Consider the following 22,608-nt stretch of genomic DNA (forward strand, 5'->3'; position numbering starts at 1 on the left):
TTTCATCTTAAGTTTACTTGAATTATCAGAGAAAGTCTTACTGACTTGTTTAACATATTTCTTTGCTTCACAGAATATATACAAGTATGTAAAAAAAGGATTCAGCATTCAAAAATAAAAATTAGTGGTATCAAAACCTACCCACAAATGGGTGGGGCTTTTCCAAAGGAAAGACGGTGGGTGGACGTCTATGCAGAAACTGGAGCAACGGGGACATGTCAGCTAATATCTGGAGAGGGCAAACTGTTCCTCTAAAACCCCGCTGGTCTCCAGAGGACATCCCTCACGACAGCATAAACTCTTCCGGGCAGGACCTTATTTAAACACCACATGAAGTAAAAGTTTCTTGTCACCTAGAACATATTTCAGCTCTGAACTGCTATAATGTTGAGGCCAAACAGAAAAACTTGTCATTACAATGGAATGTAATTGCAGTATGGAAACACCTCTTATAACATTACAGAAAAATGCATCTAGAAAGGTCCCACCTGGAAGATATGGATATTCCTCAAATCTTGCACACTTGGTCATGAGACAGCAAGCTTCCTCTGCTCCATGGCATCCAACCCAAAAAGCAGGGCCACTGGGGTGGAGCGATGGGCAGGTAACTGAAAGTAAGCACAGGTCCCAAAAGCAAAGTACTGCAGCTAAACATCATGCTCAAAAGATAAAGCCACAGAACCCGTGAACATCAGAGCCAGGGCTGATACTTGAAATAAAAAACAAGATGGGAATGAGAAATGCTTCCCCTTCTCTGCTCCCCCCCCCCCATTTTCGTTTGTGCTCTGTGCCGACCCTTCATCTGAAGGAATCCCCATGGGAAGTGTGGGGAGAATGAGTATGTGCAAAACCATGGGAACAGAAGACCCTTCTTTTGCCTGGAGACAGAACTCATTTCACTGCGTGAAAGTGAGTGACAATGTGCCCTAGTGTTGATCTGTCTAACCAGGACTTCAGGTTCCTTCTTGATGTATTATAACATAAAGCCACAGATGTTTGGTGTGTGAAACAATATTTTACTTACTTTACTTATCTGTCAAAGACAGATCTTTTAATACGGCTAGAGGGATAGACTTGTTAATATCTGTGTCAGATTTTTTATTTTTTATTTTTATTTATTTTTTAAAGATTTTATTTATTTATTTGACAGAGAGAGACAGCCAGCGAGAGAGGGAACACAAGCAGGGGGAGTGGGAGAGGAAGAAGCAGGCTTCTAGTGGAGGAGCCTGATGTGGGGCTCGACCCCAGAGCACCGGGAAAACGCCCTGAGCAGAAGGCAGATGCTTAACGACTGCGCCACCCAGGTGCCCCATGTGTCAGAGTTTTTAAGAAAAAGTGCAATCAAAACAATGTAGACAGGTAAACGTTACATAGAAAAAAGCACTCATGGAGTTAAAATTTACTACTGTTTTTGGACATTATGTAAACTTTATTTTCAAGGAAAAACATTTTCTGGGGCGCCTGGGTGGCTCAGTTGGTTGAGTGACTGCCTTTGGCTCAGGTCAAGATCCTGGAGTTCAAAGATCGAATTCTGCATCAGGCTTCCCGCTCAGTGAGGAGTTTGCTTCTCCCTCTGACCCTCCCGCCTCTCATGCTCTCTTTCTCTCTCATTCTCTCTCTCTCAAATAAATAAAATCTTTTTAAAAAATATTTTCTGAGTTCAAATATTCATTTGAAATTAGAAAATTTTAGAAACTAATGAATTAGGGAAAGAATGAAAAATTACCTCACTTTCTATGGATAAGAATTTTCCTGCAGCAATCTCTCCCTCTAGTTTCAAGGACACTTGAGAAACTCCTGTTTTTTGCTTTTTTCCACTTTACATTGGATTGTGAGCCTTTTCCATGCTCTAAAATGTCTATGAAACATACATCTTAAGAGCTGCCTAATATTCCACTGGAAGCATGTACAGTAATTTAACGATTCCCTTACTGTGTCTGGCTGGCTCAATCGGCCGAGCCTGCAACTCTTGGTGTTGGGGTTTTGAGTTCAGCCCCACGCTGGGTATAGAGATTACTTAAAAATAAAATCTTTAAAAAAATAAAGATGCTTTGTTTAAAAAAAAAAATTCCTTTACTGTGTGGCATTTAGGATGTTCCCAAATTGTCAGCATAATAAACAATGTTCCATCAAATTTTTCGTAGGAGGTCTTTGAATGCATGCTGGGTTAAGTCTTTAGGACTTTTAGAAAAGCACCTACCAAGTACTTAATATTAGGCTTTTGTTAGAAAATGTTTTTAAGGGCGCCTGGGTGGCTCAGTGGGTTAAGTGTCTTCCTTCAGCTCAGGTTGTGATCTCAGGGTCCTGGGATCCAGCCCTGCCTCCGCCTCTGGCTCCCTGGTCAGCCTGGAGCCTGCTTCTCCCTCTGCCCCTCCCCTACCATGCTTGTTCTCTCTCTTAAATAATGTTTTAAAAATTGATGTTTCTCATTGAGATTATATAGTTGTTTTGTGCAGAGTTCTTTGCTTAAAAAGATGAAATTAGAGGGTGCCTGGGTGACTTAGTGGGTTGGGCTGCCTACTCTTTGTTTTGTCTTGGGTCATGTCTCATGGGTGGTGGGATGGAGCCCCACGTTGGGCTTCCTGCTCAGGGAGGAGTCTGCTTGAAGATTCTCTCCCTCTGCCCCAACCCTGCTCACACACTCTCTCTCTGAAATAAATAAATCTTTTAAAATAAATAAAAAGATGAAACGAGATGACTTTACATGGTTAATTTCAGTTTCAAGCACTAATTTGTATTCATGTTAGTAATCTAAGAGGAAACATGGCTATAAAAATTCCAGCTTCTTTATGACTCACAGCGTGCTTACAAGTTAGTTTAATATGCTCATATCTGGAATGACTTAAGAAAGTGACAAGCAAAATAATTTCCAGGATGGCAGCTATGGTGACAGGCTTCCATGAAAGTTCATAAAAATAGGTCAGGCAGAATGTCAACTAGCTGAAAGAGTAATATTTCAAATAACGAGAGGCATCAAAGGTTCGATATAGCCGAGACAAGGCATCATCCATAGGAATCCCAGCTTAGCCACCAAGAGAGAACCATGCCCCTCTGACAAATCTCCAGGGAATTTTACTGCTTCAGGGAGGATCAGAGGTTGGCAGCTTTATGGTGGGTTGGCCAGCAGTGTCAGAAATTGTGGTTTGGGGCACCTTCGATTAGACCACTTGTTTTCCATGTCTGTTTCCAAGGTAATGGGCTAACAGAACACAACTCAGCAATAAAAAAGGAACAAACAATACGACCTCATGAATAAATCTCAAAACGAGTACAATGAGACCCCAGAAAAAGAAAAATCTAGTGTATGATTCCACGTATCTAAAAATCTGTAAGATGGGGCGCCTGGGTGGCACAGTAGGTGGAGGGTCCGACTCTTGGTTTCAGCTCAGGTCCTGACCCTGCCTCAGGCCGCTCACTCGGTGCAGAGTCTGTTAGTACTCTATCCCTCCCCCTCTTCCCTTAGCTGAGCTCGCCAGCGTACTCTCTCTCTCTCTGTGTCTCTCAAATAAATAAATACACCTTTTTTTCTTTTTACGATTTTACTTGATAAAGAGAGCACAGGCTGGGGGAGCAGCAGGCAGAGGGAGAGGGAAAAGCAGTCTCCCCACTAAGCAGGGAGCCCGATGTGGGACTCAGTCCCAGGACCCTGAGATCATGACCTGAGCTGAAGGCAGACACTTCAGCTTCACCGACTGAGCCTCCCAGATGCCCCCAGAGTCCCTATTTTAAAGATTATCAAGAAATCGCCTCCTTATTCTACAGAGACACCTGCTGTTATCAGCACACTCGTCTGCCCTGGAATGCCACTGCCATCATAACTACTGAACATGGTATGCTATCTCTAATCAGTTTAATGAAAATAAGCTGAAAGTAGCCAATTTCCCAAACACACCAAGTTTCAACATTCACCAACATTGCTGATTTACCAAAAATGTATTACTATCAATAACAGATTTTCATTGTTAACTATACTTCAATAAAAATGATAAAATAATAAAAACAAACAAAAAGTAGATTTTCTTTTAAAGATTTTTCATTTCAGAGAGAGTGAGAGCATGCATGGGGGGGGGTGCTGCAGGAGGAGGAGAGAATCTCAAGCCGACTTCCTACTAAGCACAGGGGGTGGGCTCAATCTCACAATCCGGAGATCATGGCCTGAGCTGAAATTGAGTTAGACACTTAGCAGACTAACCCACCCAGGCTAAAAAGTAGATTTTAAAGTAATTCATCTTGGATAGGATTTTTTTAAACATTGAGGATGACCAAAAGTTTTAGTTGAATGGATTCTATTTTGTTTTAATGGAACCATTAGAAAGATTGCTGTTTGTTGAATGTCAGGGCGGGTTGGTCTTCTAGTGAATATAATATAGTTTTTTTTTTTTTTACTAAATGTATACTTTGTCATTATTATCCCAAATCCAATTATAAACTTAGGTGGAAAATGAGATAAAGTCACAAAAGTAACCAAAATCAGGAAAACAATCTGTTGAAAGGGCAGAATCAGGAAAACCACTGGGAGGCTACCTGCTGTAACAGAGAGTGGATATTCCTGTGAACGAGCAGTAGTTAAAGAAAACACGACACTCTGAGCGACCAGCCACACTGAGGGAGAATACACAGGCTGCGAAAGCAAGGCCACAGAGGGTCCAGATAAAAGCGAGATACCATGGCAGCATAGACCTACTCTTACAGGGAAGCCACGGAGAACTGGGTTTTGATATCGGGACTTATATTTCACAGAGTTTAGTTATTACTGATGTATATCCTATCTTACAATTAATTTAAACTAGTCTACTCTTTTATAAAAGCCATTTTAAAGATGTTCACATGCCACCTCTTGCCTTGAACCTCCCCAGCTAGCCACTCCAGCCCATCCTATAAGAAAAGCCCATTCATCCTTCAAGAAGCACAAAAGCTCTCCTTTAAGATTAGGGATGAAATAACCCACAGAAAAATTTAGAAATAAGTGCATTAATCAACTGCTGTATTTTTTTAAAAATGTACAATTGTGTCACATGCCCTCTAGAAATAAAAAACCTGCTGAATTTCCTGCCATGGGGAGATAGTATATTTTAAAAATTGTAGGTGAGAGTAAAAATAAATAAAAATATAAACTAGATGTTATATATTTTAAACTCGGCGGCACACGTTCTTACGTGTAAATTACAAACTGAGGGAGAAAAATGGGGCAAAGGTCACAAAACCACACGGAAAACAAAGGCAACCACACAAATGACCCAACTGCCGGATAAAGCGGATGAAGGAAGCCAGCTAGCTACGAATGGAGCCGGCTCCGACGGGAATTCGCATTCCGAGAAAGTACAGTGCGGGGAGAGACCCCGAGGGAGCAGGGAACCGGAGAGGGCTCCGCGCGGGAGGGTGGGCGCGCGCGCCCTCCGCCGGGACGCCTGGGAGAGACTCAGGTGCAGGGGCGGACAGCCCTGAAACCCCGCGGCGGGAAGAGCGGGTCCCGGGACCAGCCCTACCCGCCCCCGCGGGGTCACAACCCGCAGGTGCATCCGGGCCGCGCCCCCGTCCCCACTTAGGGTCCCGACTGCTGGAGCCCCCACCAAAGCTCGCCCGAGGACGGGGTCTCCGTGCAGCTCCGCAGAACGCGCTGAGCCTGCAGCGCCCAGCACTTCCCCCGCCCCCGGCGCCCTCCGCCTTCAGCACAGCCCGGGCCTGGACGGCAGGAGCCCCTCCACGGTCTCGGGCGGCTAAGGAGCTAGAACAGTCGCAGCTAACCCTCCTGCCACCGCACCCCGGCCAATGGCAATTAGGAACCGCCCGTTGCTAGGCAGGGTGCTGTCTCGTAGCAACGCAGAGGCGGGGAATTGGCCAAGAGACAGACACAATCTTAGCCAATAGCCGCTTGGGCCAGTGGGCGTGGGCGCCGCGGCCAATGGGAAACACCAGCGGCCTGTTACTAAGCGAAAACCGGTCTCTAAGTAACGGACCGGCTCGGGATGGAACCCAGGAGGCGCTAGCCGAGCGGCTATAAAGGGTAAAAAGTGTATTCTGTAAACCAGACTTAAAATTTGCCTTGCTGGGGCACCTAGGTGGCTCAGTCGGCTAGGCGACCGACTCTTGATTTGGCGCAGGTCATGATCTCAGGGTGGAGAGAACGAGCCTCGTTTGGGGCTCCGTCCTGGGCCTGGAGCCCGCTCGGGATTTCTCTCCTTTTCCCCCTGCCCCTCCCCCACTCAAATAAATACAATAAATCTTTTTTAAAACTTTGGCGGAGCGCCTGGGGGCTCAGTCGGTGAAGCGTCGGCCTCCGGCTCGGGTCGTGGCCCCGGGGTCCTGGGATCCGGCGGGCTCCCTGCTCAGCAGCCCATCTGCGGAGATCACTGTGCGGTCTGCTTTCAAGTCTGGCTCTAGGAGCGGCGGAGGGGAGGAAAGACCCGCCCGAAAATCCTGGAGCCACAGGGAGCCTCCCGGGGGAGGGCAGGGCAGCCTGGGCTGGTGGCCTGAGGGACCTTGCGCGGAGGGAGCGCCGGAGGACCCCCTGGCTGTGTCCTGGTCTCTGGCCCCGACCTCCCCTCCGTCAGGAACGCACGTCTGCTTACACACTGGCCCCAAGGGGCTCGGGGCTGGGACATCCCGAGCCTCTCACGGCCAGATGCCAACTCGGAGAGGCCTCGGGCAGGAAAGGCTGGTCGGGCTGACGCTGTGGCACATCTGAGAACATCCAATAGGGTGGGGAACATAAAAAAGGAGATTCTAACACAAAAAGCATTTTGTACAACTGTTCACGGCACAGAGAAAGCAGTTGATTTCCGAACCAAGTGGCTTGGCACTTACTCTGGAAGTAGGTGTGCAGACCGCGTCTGATGTAGCGGTGACCGCCCCCGTGCACGCCGCGTCAGCGGGAGAGGGCGTGTGCGCGCCTGGCACCTTCGCCGCACACGCCTGCGCCCCAGCTCGCCCAGGACTCGTGCTCACCTGAGCGCTCTGGGCTGGCGCTCCCCTCACCGGCTTCCAGTGTCTTCGGAAAGCCGCTCTCCTTCCCCGGAACGTCTGGAATCGAGGGCATTTTTCTCCCTCAGGAGGTCACAGCCTTGTACTTCGCAGATGTCCCGTCTACCTCAGTAACTTGACTTAAGATGAACAAGAAGGCATTAGTGATTACTACATCCTCGTGGACAGTCGCTCCGGCACTAAACTGGTAAAACCAGCTTTGGATAGAATACTATTGCTTTAAATTTTAATAATCACATTTAATAGCATCAATACGATTGTTAAATTTTAACGCATATTTTAATATATAATATATCATATATAAAATCTATACAATTTATTATAAATAGAAATTTTAAGATAATTTTAATATAAATATTATTCTATCCTAAGCCAATTTTAGAATAATCCTATTACAACTCAAATTGTAGAACCGGGCAAATGGAATAAAAACTTAAGTGTATTTCTTATTTTCTGTTGACTTAACATTGCTCTTTCAAGGGAAAATGTGTGTTCTCATGCCCTGCCCCATAGAGAAAAAAAAATCATTTATGTTTTAAATTCTAACTCAGGGTGCTGCCTGGGTGGCTCAGTTGGTTAAGCGTCTGGCTTCGGCTCAGGTCATGGTCCCCGGGTCCTGGCATCGAGTCCCACATCCCCTTCTTGCTTAGCAGCGGGCCTGCTTCTCGCTCTGCCTGCCATTCCCCCTGCTTGTGCTCTCTCTCTCTAACAAGTAAATAAATAAAATCTTAAAAAAAATCTAACTCAGGGCCTGTGTTCCCACAACTCTTCATGCTGAGCTCAGCCACACGCTGCAGATGATACCTGCTTTTTGCTAGAGCCCTCACGTGTAGGCAAACTTGCGGCCCCTACAAGTTAGAGGAGTCACTGCACCCCCATCGCCGCTTCCAAGTGGACCCCACAAGGAAGAGCGGCTGAGTCGATGACCTTACAGCATTTTACAGTGACTCCTGACGAAGTCACCAACCAACTTTACAAAACTGTTCTATGATCACCAGTTCATCAACTGCATAGTAGAATTTATTTGCCCTATTTTTGTGCTAAGAACTAAGGGGAGGCTCATAAATGTTCTAACTGGGTAAGTGCGTGCACACAGGAAAGTTTTCCCAAACACTTAACACTGCACGATTATGTGAAGGAAAAGTGTACATTGGAATGTAACGCACCATTTAAAACTTGAAAATCAGGGGCACCTCGGTGGCTCAGTTCGTTGGGCTTCCAACTCTTGATTTCAGTTCAGGTCATGATCCCGGGTCGTGGGATCTAAAGAAATCTTAAAAAAAAGATATATATGTATACATAGGTAAATAAGTTACATTTTATACATAAAATAAGTAATTATGTGTAAAGAATTAAAGTATTTCATCATGAATACTCCTAATAATTAAAATTATATGGGAATGATAGAATTTATCACATTTTATATTCTGTTGGATGTACAAGTTACAAAAGAGGATTCTTGGGTTGTTTCGTGTGGGCTGTATTAGTAGTAATCGTACAGATGCATTAGGGACATTGAAAGCGGTTTGTGTACGGTATGTGCTGGATCGCTGCCCGTGCGAGCACACCCTGAATGCCGCTGTTAATCGCTATCTTGAGAGTGTAGAGATCCCAACCTCCCTCTCTAATCCCATCAGGCAGGACGTGTAGAAGAACAGGAGAGCATGAGCGGGGGGAGGGGAAAAGGGAGAAGCAGAGCTGAGCGGGTGTAGGACTTGATCTCAGGACCCTGGGATCACGACCTGAACTGAAGGCAGACGCTTAACCGACTGAGCCACTCAGGCGCCCTCTATCGACCTTTTAGTACCTACAGGATCTGTAAGGAAAACTATTATCCCTGCCACCGGTAATTTGAGTTTCTATTTTCTTGATCGCTCTAGCTGGGGTTTATCCATTTTATAATTTCAAAGAACTGATTACATTTTTGTTAATTTTCTCTATTTTTGTTTCCTATTTTATTGATTTCCACTTTTATCTTTATTATTTCCGACCATTTTGGATTTAATATGCTCTCTAGAGGCTTAAATCATTCACACCAGGCTTCCCTTCTTTCCGCATATAAGCACTGACAGCTGTTTCCCTTTCACGCAGCTTTAGCGGCCTCCCTTGAACTGCGATGTTTCTTTTCTTATCATTTAGTCCAAACTACCTTCTCATTCCCCTTTGATTTCTTCGTTTTGTGTGTTTTTTATAAGCATATTGCCTAATTTCCAAATACTTGAGCATTTTCCAGACTTACCCTTATTTTGTATCTATTATTAGAGAACATATCCCAGGATTTTCATCTATGGAGACCTGATTTATGGCATCACAGATGGTCTGTATTTGTGAATGTTTTATGAGCACTTGAAAAAAATGTGCGTTCTGCAGATTTAATGTGTAGAGGCTTATAATGTCCATTAGGCTGGTTTTGTTCATAATATTTCCCGAATACTTTATATCCTTCAGGACTTTTAAGATATTTATTTATTTGAGAGAGAGAGAGAGAGAGCACTTGAGCGGCAGGAAGGGGGAGAGGCAGACTCCCTGCTGAGCAGGGAGCCCGACGCAGGACTTGATCCCAGGACCCTGAGATCATGACCAGAGTCGAAGTCAGCTGCTTAACTGACTGAGCCACCCAGGCACCCCCAGTGTGACTTTTCTTGGTCTCATGACCTATGAACTAAATTATAAAACAAGACCTCACCAATGTTCCAATTCAAAACAAAAAATAGGGAAGGAAAATTTGTTGAAATACAACAAAAATATACATAGCAGATACATTCGCCTCTGTACTCACCACAAAACTTCATTTTTTAGTAACTTTTTTCCTGCCACCTGTTCCATATTACGCCCGCCATTAGCAAGGTATTGGTGGGTCAAGGATCTTTACTTGTGGGGAAACCCAAGTCTTCATTAGTGAAGACTGAGTTTCTAGCAGTCCTGTCCTTATTAGGGTGCTTTAGTCTCCCACTGGAACTCACAATCATCATGGAAATACTAAGAGGCTCTGCACAGAGTCCACCCGGCCCCAGATGTGTGCCAGCGATTCCTAGTTCTGTGGATTTAGAACCCCAGCACAAGGTCTCAAAACAGCATCAAGGAGCTGCTGTTGTGACGTTTGATAGGAGCCTTCCTCCCTTGAGGATTAAGCCCTCGGACCCAGAGGAACCCAAGGTTGCAAGGATGGGGAGCAGAAACTGCACGTGAATACTTACAGCTCCCCCTCACCACCCTCTTTGGCTTCTCATCTCTCCTGCTGCCTCTTTCGCCAACTGCAGCTAAATTCCCTCAGCTTCACTTAGAGTAGCTGTTGTGCTCAAACTTGGACCCTGATCGGTCAGTCAGACAAGCACTCACATGACACTTTGGAATAATGAAGCCCTCCCCATATGGGCTGCATAAGCAATGTGGGGTCAAGGTCAACCCCCAAAGCAATACTTGGCTAACCTAGGTCCTAACTTTAATTTTGACGCAACCCCATTTACAAACAACATTTGCTGTTGGATATGCAATGTAAAGACCACTGTCCACAAATCTCCCTTTCTCTGACGAAAACAGTCCTTTTTCTGTATGTCTGCATGTTATAACCTTTCAGGAAAGAATTCTGACATTGTCCGGCTTTATCAAGGAGAGGAAGTACTAAAAATTCTAAACAGAGGTAGGGGTAACGTGCATAATAGATGGTTTCAACAAAGATAAGTTTCTTGTGTTGGCAACACAAGAAAATCACACATGACGGTGTGATGCAAACTTCTGAATTTCACCAACATTCAAGAAAGGCTTTTGTCATTTTCAAGACACATTATTTAAAAATAAACTTAAGGTTGGCATATTTAAAAGCAAGAGAATACCTCGTGCATTGCAAGGTTTCTTGTATGTTAAGTAGAGGTTTTTTCCCCAACAATAAAGTAGCTTGATTTCTAAAGCCTCATCTGTGCAAGATGTCTGGGTCAAACCACCAAAAACCCTAATTCTCCTAGCAAAAGCCTCTGCATGTGACCTTATCGAACTACATGTTTGTTTTTTTTTAATTGAGTTTCTTCTAATTATTTGCAAAGTACTTTAGGAAAACATTGAAAGATTGACACAGAGAACAGTATTGCATGATGTCTTAGCATATCAACCTAAAATACGGTTTCTTGGCTCTATTATATTTAACCTACATACAACTGAGTCTACAGAAACCCACTGAAAAATAACAGGAGGATATGCTTTGTGGGTCTTTTTACGAACCCCATTTCTCATGTATTTAGATGAAGAGCAATGCAATCCCGAGCTTTCTTCTGCTCACTCAGTCATGTGTGGACGTGCATTCTTGCTTGCATGTCCAATGTGAACAATTCTGTACGTACTGGTGACTCAGAGGAGGCAGGAGATTTTATTGAAAAATTCCAGCTTCTATTATTGTAGACAGAGCACGGTAAGAGTTCTCAGACTCATTTACATGTGCCAAAAAGTATCTGGCAATGTAACTTAAACTATTTGTTAAATAATAAATACATCACTTGGTCCAGCTTATCTTCTACTGTTATGGCACAAGACAAATTATACACACTGTGCAGCACTCTTGACAGACACCATGTTCACAGATTAATTTCACATGTGCTGTGAAAATAAATAAATCTGTAACATGTAGCCATACTCAGGAATATTCCTCTGAAGCAACAGGCTCTTTACTGGACTGTCATGATTGCTAACATGTATCTACACACAGATACATATCTTTAAAGTTCCATATGCTTATTATTTAAAATTGAATAATCTTTTCTTTAAAAGATGCAATACGAGAGTTGGAAATTGATTTTTTGTAACGTTCCTATGGACAAATTTTTCTACATTCTTTTAAATCATTATTTTTGTTCTCAATATGAATAACTTGATTTACAACGAGGCTAGACTGTTTGCTGATGCTTTTCTCTGTGGTCTTTGCCACGTTCACCACACACAGGCTCGCTCTCCCGTTTGGCATTCTGATGTTCAGGGCAGTAGAACTTCCTGCCACAGCCTTTCCTATACTCACGGCCTTCAGAAGTTTTCTCTAAATGAGTTTTAGGATGTGGAGAGAAGTGTGATAATTTTTTAAGAGTTTCTCACATTCGCTCCGTTTCTAGGGTTTCTGTTCTGTGTGAGTTCTCTGATGTATGATGAGGTGTGACTTCTGGGAGAAGGCTTTCCCACACTTGCCGCATTCATAGGGCTTCTCTCCTGTGTGAGTCCGCTGATGTATGATGAGCTGTGACTTCCAAATAAATGCTTTCGTGCACTCATCGCATCCGTAGGGCTTTTCTCCTGAATGAGTTTTCTGGTGTCTGAAGAGGAGTGACTGCCCACTGAAGGCTTTCCCACACTCACTGCATCCATAGGGTTTCTCTCCCGAATGAATTCTCTGATGCTTACTGAGACTTGACTTCTCTCTGAAGGCCTTGCCACACTCACTGCATTTGTTGGGCTTTTCATCTATATGGGTTCTCTCATGCGTAATGAGTTGTGACTTCCCACTAAAGGCTTTCCCACATTCACCACAGGCATAGGGTTTCTCTCCTGTGTGACTTCGCTGGTGAATGATGAGCTGTGATGTCTGAGAGAAGACTTTGCTACAGTTGCTGCATTCATATGGTTTCTCTCCCGTGTGAGTTCTCTGATGTGTGATGAGGTGTGACTTTCTAGAGAAGGCCTTCCCACACTCACATCCATACAGTTTTTCTCCTGTGTGAACTGTCTGATGTGTAACAAGGTGCGACTTCTGGGAAAAGGCTTTGCCACATTCAGTGCATTTGAATGGTTTCTCTCCTGTGTGTGTTCTCTGATGGACAATGAGTCGTGACTTCTTGCTGATGACTTTTCCACATTCATTACATTCATAGTATTTTAATCCAACATGAGTCTTCTCACGTTCGGTATGGGGAAAGGATTTCTCATATCTGTTGACATTACCAGCTTTCTTTCTTCCACAGTTTCGAGTCTGAGTAAATACATCTAACGAGTATTTCAAATGTTTTCCATTTGAGACATGCTTATTGGGCTTTTGCTTTAAAGGTGCAAGTTTCACGCCACACTGAAATATTTTCGCACTTGCATTCATTTCACGGACTTGTTCCAATTTTTTAATCCCGTCTTGAATTTCTTGGTGCCATGCTTTGTAATCATCAACTTTCCAGTATTCTAGAAAAGAGAACAATAAAACACATGTTGTGAATTCCTCAGTAACTGAACCAGACGAACCAGAACTACAGAAACAATCACGCACACCGGTACATGCTTGGGAATTACAATTAAATGAAGTGCTTTCATGGAAACTGAGGTAGAAAACCAATAATAGATAAGGAAAAGATTAAAACGAAAAGGTTGACTAAATAGGTTGTTAGAGGCCATGATATAATAATCTGTCCCAGGTAAAGGGTTTCATTTGCACACACACTGGACTCTAAGACATGGCGATAAAAGTTGCGGTAAAGGCAGGGGATGGTGACACCAATGTTATCCCTTTGGTTACAGGCACAGAAGGAGTAACTATCACAAAAGAAATCAAGGAGAGCCTAGAGGAAATGACTGCGGAAATACAATAGTTACCTGAGGCATTTACCAATGAAAGGGCCAAGAAAATACGTGGAAATTAGAAAGTGAGAGGAAAAACTCACAATGAACCCTGTGTCCACGAGAAAAGAAAAGGGACCTGTCAGCAGGGTAAGGTGTGTGATGTGGAGAAAAATGAACGTCTGGGGTCTGACATGAGAAAGAGGGGTTGAGCTCCTTCGAGCAGACCAGAGAAGCACAGCTCACTCCAAAATCAGAGCAAAGAAGGACAGATGACCCCCACATGGATGCGTATCTGAGAAGCTCAGCGCAACGGTTCGGGGTCACTTCCGAGGGTTTAGCGACCTGGGGACTTCTCTGAACAACACCGCGCAGCTGCCCCCCCTTCACTGTCCTCGCTGCTCACTGCCCACTGGCATTTCAACTCCACCGCCTCCCAGGGACTCACCTGAAAAGCTCTGACCGGGGATGTCTTCACCCACTACCCGTGGCTGCTCCTGCTCCAGTCTGGAGATCACATCTGGTCGGATAAGTTGAAACCCTGTGTATGGGAAGTCACACAGGATCTGAGCCCAATTTCTTGGGCTCAGGCTTCTAAAGAATAAATAAATGCTGAGCTTCAGAGGGTGTGAATGAGGCCTTTCGTTGGGGATGTGCGTGGACAGACACTCCAAAGACAAGAAAGGGCTAAGAATTTTTGAATTCTGAAACTAAAGCCCCAAGCCCTTACACACTTCACAGGTCCCACTTTTCAGTAAATGAGCAGGAAAAGGACGCGCGTCCACGTCCACACACGATGTGTCCTTACCCAGTGACACAAGGCTGCTCAAGTTCTCCAATGTCACGCTTCTGTACAGCGTCTTCTGAGCCGAGTCCAGCAGCTGCCACTCCTCCCACGTGAAGTCCACAGCCACGTCCTCAAACGACAGTGACCCCTGCAAGAGCATGCACCTGGTAAGGCTGAACCAGTGGGCTCTGGATAATCAAAGATGTCAGGACCCCAGGGTAGGAGCCACTAGTAACCTTCAGGCTAGCTCCTCTCCATCTGTCTGCTAACCTCAATTGTATGAGGGGTGCAAATGCGCCCCGTTCCCAGTAACAAACCGTAACTGTTCCCTCTTACGTCCAGAGTGAGGGCTGTGATTACATGATGGCGGCAGGATCTGGGGGAAGCTGCTCTCTTCTGATAAGAGAGAGAGAGATAGTGACAGTACCCTCTGCTCTCCCTACTGTGCTCCCTGCTTTTATTTTTTATTATTTTTTAAAGGATTTATTTATTTATTTCAGAGAGTGAACTAGCGAGCAGGGGGAGGGAGAGGGAGAGGGGAGACAGTCTTGAGCAGATTCTGCACTGAGCACGAATCCTGATGTGGGGCCTGATCCATGACCCTGAGATCATGGCCTGAGCGGAAACTATGAGTTGGACACTTAATCAACGGTGCCACCCAGGTGTCCCTCTCCCCGCTTTTGAAGCAGATGTTGCTGCTTCTGGGTCGGGGTTTCGTACGCAGCAGAGCAGCTCCCTCGCTGCGATCTACTGAAAGTCAGCCCTCCCTCGACACAAGGGTTTGTCATCCCGACACAAGGGGGGGGGGCTCGCAGCCTTCCCCATCCGTCGCTCTCTCCTTCCTCTCGTGGGCCCGCTTCCCAGGGTCCCCCCTCGGCCGCTCCCCGCCATGAAAAAAAAAAAAATGAAGCAGACGTTGTACTTGGAGCTGCAGTGGCCACCTTGAGCCGTGAGGTAACATGTGTGAGACAGACAAGCGACTTGTGAAGTATGGCAGAGTGAACCCTGGCAAGACCCGTAGCCTTTTATGGCAACCCTCGAGTGCTGTGCCAGCCCAGGGCTGTCTACTTCCAGGTCCTGCAGGAGAAACTTAAATGGCCTATTATCAGAGCTACTATTTGTAAATGACATCATCCCCAAGTGATACATTTATTTAGCCATTCTTTTTTTTTTTTAAGATTTTATTTATTTGAGAGAGACAAAGAAAAAGAGCGAGCGAGCACATGGCGGGGGGTACACAGGGAGAAGCAGACTCCCCACTGAGCGGTTCCCAATCTTGGGACCCTGAGATCATGACCTGAGCTGAAGGCAGACGCTTAACCGACGGAGCCACCCAGGCGCCCCCAAAAGCATGATTTCAAGCCAAACACAAGATCTGGATTTTACATCCTATATAAGTTATCATCCCTAGAAAAACTGTATTTTTGATTTTGAAACAAGTATTTTAATGTAAACAACACTCCCGTTTCAGGCCCTTATCTTCAACCATCACGTTGAAACATTAGATGGACTCGTTAAAGGAGTTGTTATTAAAACTTGAACGGAAAGAAAGCTTGATATACTGGCCAACAGCAGATTGTATCTACTGAAAGAGGATATTTGCAGTGTGAATTACCACACTGATGAATGCCGCAAGAATAAAGATGAAAAGAAAAGAAGTCAAATATATTAAAGAAAAGTTTTTGTTTTTTTTTTTTTTAAAGATTTTTTATTTATTTATTTGACAGAGAGAGAGACAGCCAGCGAGAGAGGGAACACAAGCAGGGGGAGTGGGAGAGGAAGAAGCAGGCTCATAGCGGAGGAGCCTGATGTGGGACTCGATCCCGGAACGCCGGGATCACGCCCTGAGCCGAAGGCAGGCGCTTAACCGCTGTGCCACCCAGGCGCCCCTAAAGAAAAGTTTTTAAACTCAAGAGGTTAGATCCAAAAATCCATCAAGTATTCCGGAGCTAGAGACAATGGATAATAAAGGGGAGGAAATAATTAGTGAAATAAAACAAGAAAGTTCCCCAAAGTTGGAGGCAGACAAGAGCCTTCCAACTAAAAGCAATAAAGAATGTGAATAAAAATTTTATGTCCGGACACATCAATGTGGGTACAGAGGGCAATGCAAATGCAAACCACAAGGGTACCATTTCACACCCCCGGAATGGCCACAATCAGACGACAACAGTGTTGGTGAGGACTGGAGAAGCCGAAGCCCTCGTACATTGCGGGTGGGACTATAAAATGTAGCAGCCGCTTTAAACAAGTTTGTCAGTGGGGCGCCTGGGTGGCTCAGTCGGGTAGGTGCCCGACTCTTGATTTCGGCTCAGGTCATGGTCTCACAGTTGTGGGATCGAGCCCCACATCAGGCTCTGTCCTAAGTGGGGCGTCTGCTTCAGATTCTCTCCCTCTGCCTCTGCTCCACACCCCCCGCCCCCACCCCTGCTCGTTCACACGCACTCTCTATCTCTCTCTCTCAAATACATAAGGAAATCTTAAAAGAAAAGAAAAGAAAAGAAAACAATACTTAAAAAAAAAGGTTTATCAGTTCTTCAAAATGTTAAATATAGTTACCATAGGAACCAGCGATTCCATTCCTAGGTACGTACCAAGAGAAGAGAGAACACAAATGTTCGTAGTAGCATTCTCCTAATCGCCAAAATGTGGAAATAACCCAAATGTCCAGCAGATGAGGAACAGATAAACGAAAAGTGCTATAGTCACACGACAGAATATTAGGCCGCAGCGCGAGACAATAGATGTTAATTCATGTCCCATCCTGCAAGTAGGCTACATGAGAGAAGGCAGTCCCAGAAGACCTTGTAGCGTGTGATCCTGTCAATACCATATGGGCAGAAAGGGCAAATCCAGAGAGACAGCGAGCATACTGTGCTGGCCTGGATCTGGGTGGGGAGGAATGCGGAATACCGGCTAAGGGGATGGGGTTTCCTTTTAGGAGGATGAAAATATTCTTCTTCTTTCTTCTTCTTTCTTCTTCTTTCTCCTCCTCCTCCTCCTCCTCCTCCTCCTCCTCCTCCTCCTCCTCCTTCTCCTCCTTCTTCTTCTCCTTCTCCTTCTCCTTCTCTAAGGGGATGGGGTTTCCTTTTAGGAGGATGAAAATATTCTTCTTCTTTCTTCTTCTTTCTTCTCCTCCTCCTCCTCCTCCTCCTCCTCCTCCTCCTCCTCCTCCTCCTCCTTCTCCTCCTCCTCCTCCTTCTCCTCCTTCTTCTTCTCCTTCTCCTTCTCCTTCTCTAAGGGGATGGGGTTTCCTTTTAGGAGGATGAAAATATTCTCCTTCTTCTTCTTCTTCTTCTTCTTCTTCTTCTTCTTCTTCTCCTTCTCCTTCTCCTTCTTCTTCTTTTTAAGATTTTATGTAGTTATTTGACTGAGGGAGAGAGCACAAGCAGGGGGAGTGGCAGGCAGAGGGAGAGGGAGAAGCAGGCTCCCTGCTGAGCAGGACTCCGTCCCAGGACCTAGGCCTCGATCATGACCTGAGCCGAAGGCAGATGCTTCACCAACTGAGCCACCCAGGCGCCCCGAGGATGCAAATATTCTAAAATTAGATAGTGGCTGAACAATCAGGCAGTTGCAGAAACCTCTAAACTTACTAAAAACCCACAACAGTAAATTGTTCACTTAAATTGGGTGAATTGTATGGAATCACAATTGAGGAAATAAATGAATTACTCACCTGGGACTTGGTCATTTTCTGCTACTCTTGGGAAATGGCCAGAAACTGCAGGCTCTGCTCTGTCCTTGTGGACTCTGCGTATCTTCTGGACTCTATCGTAATGCTCAAATTAAAGGTCTCTGGTCAGGATTCTCCTCACCAAGGATCCTTGGTCCTGAGACGACTTCTTTACCTCAAATAAGCCAATTAGTTCATGGAAACTGCAATCTGTTGAATCAGTTAACAAATTCGCTTTAGTTGATGCAAACATCCCTCTCTTGCTGGAAACTCACCTGCATTTAAAGCTCAAAGTGGGTTTTCCATAGACTCTAAACAGACTTAACAAGGACTCAGAATAGTGGGGTATGCAGAAGGAACCCCGCAGCCTCAATAGCAGCATTTCGTCAAGCACTCATTCTCTCTCAAAGGGGGGAAGGGAAAGAGAGACCATGTGTGCATGTGTAAAATATATACCCAGCAGAAAATAAGAACATCAATTTCATTTTTAAATAAAGGCATAAATAAAAAAGGAAACTGAATCCAGCAGTTGATGAAACGAATAATTTAGCAGAGCTTCTCCTCAAAATACAAGTAGTTCATTTTAAGCTCATAACGTTCTTGAGAGTTCTAAATTAGTTAATACATGTAAATACTTTAGAACTACGACTGGCACATAAACATTTAGTAAATGCTAGTTAGCGCTCTTATTATTACATGATGTGATTATAGAGAAATCAGAAAATACATATCAATAGCAATTATTATCAACAATCCCACTACTTCAAAGCTACGTCTCTCACAGGGTGATAGAAACCATGCTGATATGACAAAAATGTGATCTAAAGTCTTCTTAAATTTTTAAACTGCTTTTTATGCTATACCGTAAACCCACTTTCAGACCCAGAAATATAAACACAGACCTGTGAGCGTACCATATAGGTCACCCAATCAGCTCTCAACCAATACCCAATATCGTGGCATCCCTACTCTTCAATCACTGACCCCCAAGGCCACGCAATCATTAGCCTCAAAGACCTCCCAGGCAATCCCACAGCCCTTCACCACCTACCCCACGGATCACACTCCCAGCAAGCTCTGTTGAGTCTCAGTCACTCAGACACCGTTGTCCCATCACTAACTCCCACAACCTTGTCACTTACACCAACAACTCCCTCACTCACCCTCACACTTATTAACCCCCACAGGCTTCCTGATGACTGGTCAGATTCTCCCCACATACTGTCTCCCCAGTTGTCGAAACCTATTTTGTCCCCAGTCAGCCTCATGGCTCCCCAGTTGCAGCCAAATGTCAACTAATCTGTGACCTCCACCCCCAAGCTTCCAAATCGTTCATCCCATAGTTCTCCGGTCACTAGTCTCTTTCTCTCTCTCTCTCTCTTTTTAAAAAGCAAGCTCTATGCCCAACGTGGGGCTCAAACTCAGGACCCTAAGATCAAGCATCCCAGCTCTACCGACTGGGTAGAGCCAGCCAGGCGCCCAAGGACTCTTGCAATGATCGACGCCAGGGCCTCCCCAATCACTCAATCATCCCTAGTAGTCCCGAGTTCCTCGCCCACCAGGCACCCGAATCCTGTTCTCTGATTCCCCAGTCATTGATGTAAACGGACATCCTACACTCACTTCCGCAGGAGCCTATAGTTCCTGACACGCACAGCACCCCCAGGCCCCCACTGGCCTCCAAACCACTCATCCTTAAGGCTCAGTAACAAGTTAATGAGAAAAATCCTCCTCCAGTAATGTCCCCCCACTCGCAGAGCTCTCGTAAGCCCCAGCAATCCGCAAGGCGGTCACCCCACAGACACTCAACTTCGTGGTCCCTCCAATCAGCAAATTCCACTTGCCCCTCACTAACCCCAACAGGCACCCCATCTCTGCCCTTGACGGCTGCCCCGATCGCTGCAGGCACCCCAAGTCCAGATCTCTGACGTCCACATTCCAGGCAGCTTCAGGCCAACTCAGCCTGCGGGGCCCCGCCACTCACCCCCAATGCAGACCCCCAAACGCGGCCCTAACAGGTGCACGAGCGCTCACCGCGGCCGCACTCACGGAAGACCCAGTCCGCTGTCGCCGCCTGTCCCGCCAGCCCTCAGCACGACAGGCTCCGGTTCCTCACCCGACCCCACTCGCCGACCCCCGCAGGCCCCTCAGCAGTCCTCCGCACTCGTCCGCTCCGGCGGCCGCGCTCCAAACCGCAGGACCCCCCGCGAGCGGCGTCCAGCGACCCCTCCCCGGAACCCTCCGCCCCTCGGCCGCCCCCAAGATCCGATCTCAACGGACCGCCCCAGAGCGGCCCCGAACACTGCAGCCACCGGCGGAACTCGCGCCGGGGTCACCACGGGCCCGCAGGGACACCGAGGTCGCCCCCGCGCCGCCCCCGCCCCCTCCCGCTGGGGCCGCGCCACCGAGAGGCTCCCGGCTGACCGCGCAGAACTACATTTCCCAGAGTGCCGCTCGCCCCAGAACTACATCTCCCAGAGGGCTCTGCGGCGCGCCTCGCCTTAAGCCCCCCGGCTTTCCGAGAGTCGGGGGGTGCGGGGAAGGCGCTCTGGGGTGCGCGCAGCATAACAAATGCTGGAGTTCCTTCCCTCGGAAGACCTCCCAGCAAGACAGAAGCATGCAGTTTAGCATCAAACTCAGGTACTGATGAGAGCAGGGCCTGTGCTGGGGGCGGAGGGCATCACCAGCTCAGTGGGTGAGCCTGCCCCCCTGGATCTCGGACTTGCGAGTTCAGGCCCCATGTTGGGTGTAGAGATTACTTAAAAATAAAATCATAAAAAGAAAGCAAACAAAAGGACAGGAAAGGCATCCAAGGACAACTGCGTCTCCTGTGGGCGGAGCACCAGACAAGGGTGGGGGTCCAGGCCTCCATCTGCAGGGCCAGACGCTGCCCATGTGTTTAATGGGGATTCCGAGTGGGCGACACCGGACACAGAAGGTACAGGGTGGATGTGAGTACACCTCACAGAGTGCCCCACCTCCACTTTCCTTGCAAGCTGTGCTCGTGGTATAAACTGTCTGTATCCTACTCATTTAAGCTTCAAGGGATGAGGGGAATCTCCGGTTTAGTTTGTAAGAGAGCGGGCCGTTTTTCTTCTGCACAGACCCCAGACCCCAGACCCCAGCTAGGTGAACCAACGGCCAGGCAGAGCACGGACTCTTAGCACCGCCTACAACTGAATGGAGAGGTGCTTTTCTCCTTACGTTTCACGTGTGGGAAACTGGCGAGGGCTCAGATTTGGTCTGGGATACCTAGCTGAATGGAAGCTAGAGTTCACGGTCACCAAAGATCACACTCACACATATTAATTCGTTTAACAGTTTACTCAGTAAACATAGAGGTACAGAGATTTCCTTTTCAAATACAGCAGAGAGAAGTGGGCAATAGGTGTGAGCTCGCACAGCTCCCCATGGCGCACCAGTCAGTGGAAACACGCCAGCAGCTCACAGACACAAAAAGGACAGCAGCCCCACGTTTTCCCTTAGCTGTCTGCCCCATCCTTGTACGTGAGTACTGCCAGCCCAGACCGCAGGTGTTATCACCTGACACATTCTGCTCGGTGCAAACATATACCATAGTAAGTATCTATAACTCGCTCATGCGCTTAGGGCTGCCCTGTGATCACCACGGTTTGCAGAGAAACCCACACGACCATTTTGATGGCTGCAGTGGTAGCAAGTCCATGGTTTAAATGCTCCCTTAACATGACCAGTCTCTTACATACGCTAGAAGTTAATCTGCTTCCCCGTCTTCTTGTGAATCTGAGCTCGATATGTTTTTAAATAAATTTTAATGATAGGAATGATAGCAATGCTTTAAATGAAAACTTCAAATTACAAACGTCACTTCATTTGCATTCTCTCTTCGTCTTACCAGTGACGGCTTCCATAGCTACACTCTCTGTCGTGCACTTCCCATGACGTAGGTGTTGTAAGATACCCGAGTATAATGACTTAGGTGTTCAGTAAAGTTGGTGTGCCCTCGCTTAATCTTAGCATTCTGAAAGTAACAGTCTCTTTGACAAGATGTCAAGACTACCTGGATACAACGAGTAATGACTCATCTAAATTGCAAAGACCCCACAAAGGAATTAAACAACAATCAGACAGCATCACCAGATCCAGATGGGGAACCGTGTGACTGAGTTACTTGTCATGCTTGTAAGCTGGTCATGAGATGTTCCACTGCTGCTTCGAAGCCGCAGACAGACATCATCGGACAGTTTTCTAAGTTGAGAGTGAGCATGGCCTTTCCCTTCGCTATGTGACAAATACAGGGGCCTGGGGAGAGTTGTGCTGGTGGAAACCATTTTGCTGTCACAGGCCTATTACAGAGAAACCGTTACAGGTAGCTGTCACAGTGCTGTATTCCAATTATGTCCACGCCCTGAAACACTGCTTTCATTGGCTAGCTAATTCCTTAAAGACAGGACCAGACAAATACACAAGTTTATTGGCACAGACTACATTGTGAAGGGTGTCTTTCGGGGTTATACAAAATGGAAGGCCTCCACGAAAAGCTCCTTCAAAATGCACATTGAAATGCAAACCCACCTGGAGAGAAAATGCAGCTGTGTAGCCTGATGGCAATTACTTCCCTTCAAAAGCGGTCCGGGGACCCAGACAAAAGGACCGGGTGAGAGAGGGTAAA

The 22,608-nt window shown here is 46.3% G+C and overlaps 1 protein-coding gene across 1 annotated transcript; it reads right to left on the minus strand.

Annotated features, from left to right (window-relative positions):
• Positions 1-11,324: 11,324 nt before the first annotated feature.
• Positions 11,325-20,110, minus strand: LOC123001915 (zinc finger protein 84-like). The gene is made up of 5 exons (XM_044389787.3): positions 19,992-20,110; positions 17,961-18,167; positions 14,306-14,432; positions 13,946-14,038; positions 11,325-13,125 (listed from the first exon to the last, which is right to left on the minus strand). The coding sequence occupies exons 2-5, from the start codon at positions 17,973-17,975 to the stop codon at positions 12,071-12,073; spliced, it is 1,290 nt and encodes a 429-aa protein (XP_044245722.2). The 5' UTR covers positions 17,976-18,167; positions 19,992-20,110; the 3' UTR covers positions 11,325-12,070.
• Between the last annotated feature and the right edge of the window lie 2,498 nt (positions 20,111-22,608).

Source organism: Ursus arctos, unplaced genomic scaffold (genome assembly GCF_023065955.2).
Source record: "Ursus arctos isolate Adak ecotype North America unplaced genomic scaffold, UrsArc2.0 scaffold_34, whole genome shotgun sequence".
Classification (NCBI taxonomy): domain Eukaryota; kingdom Metazoa; phylum Chordata; class Mammalia; order Carnivora; family Ursidae; genus Ursus; species Ursus arctos.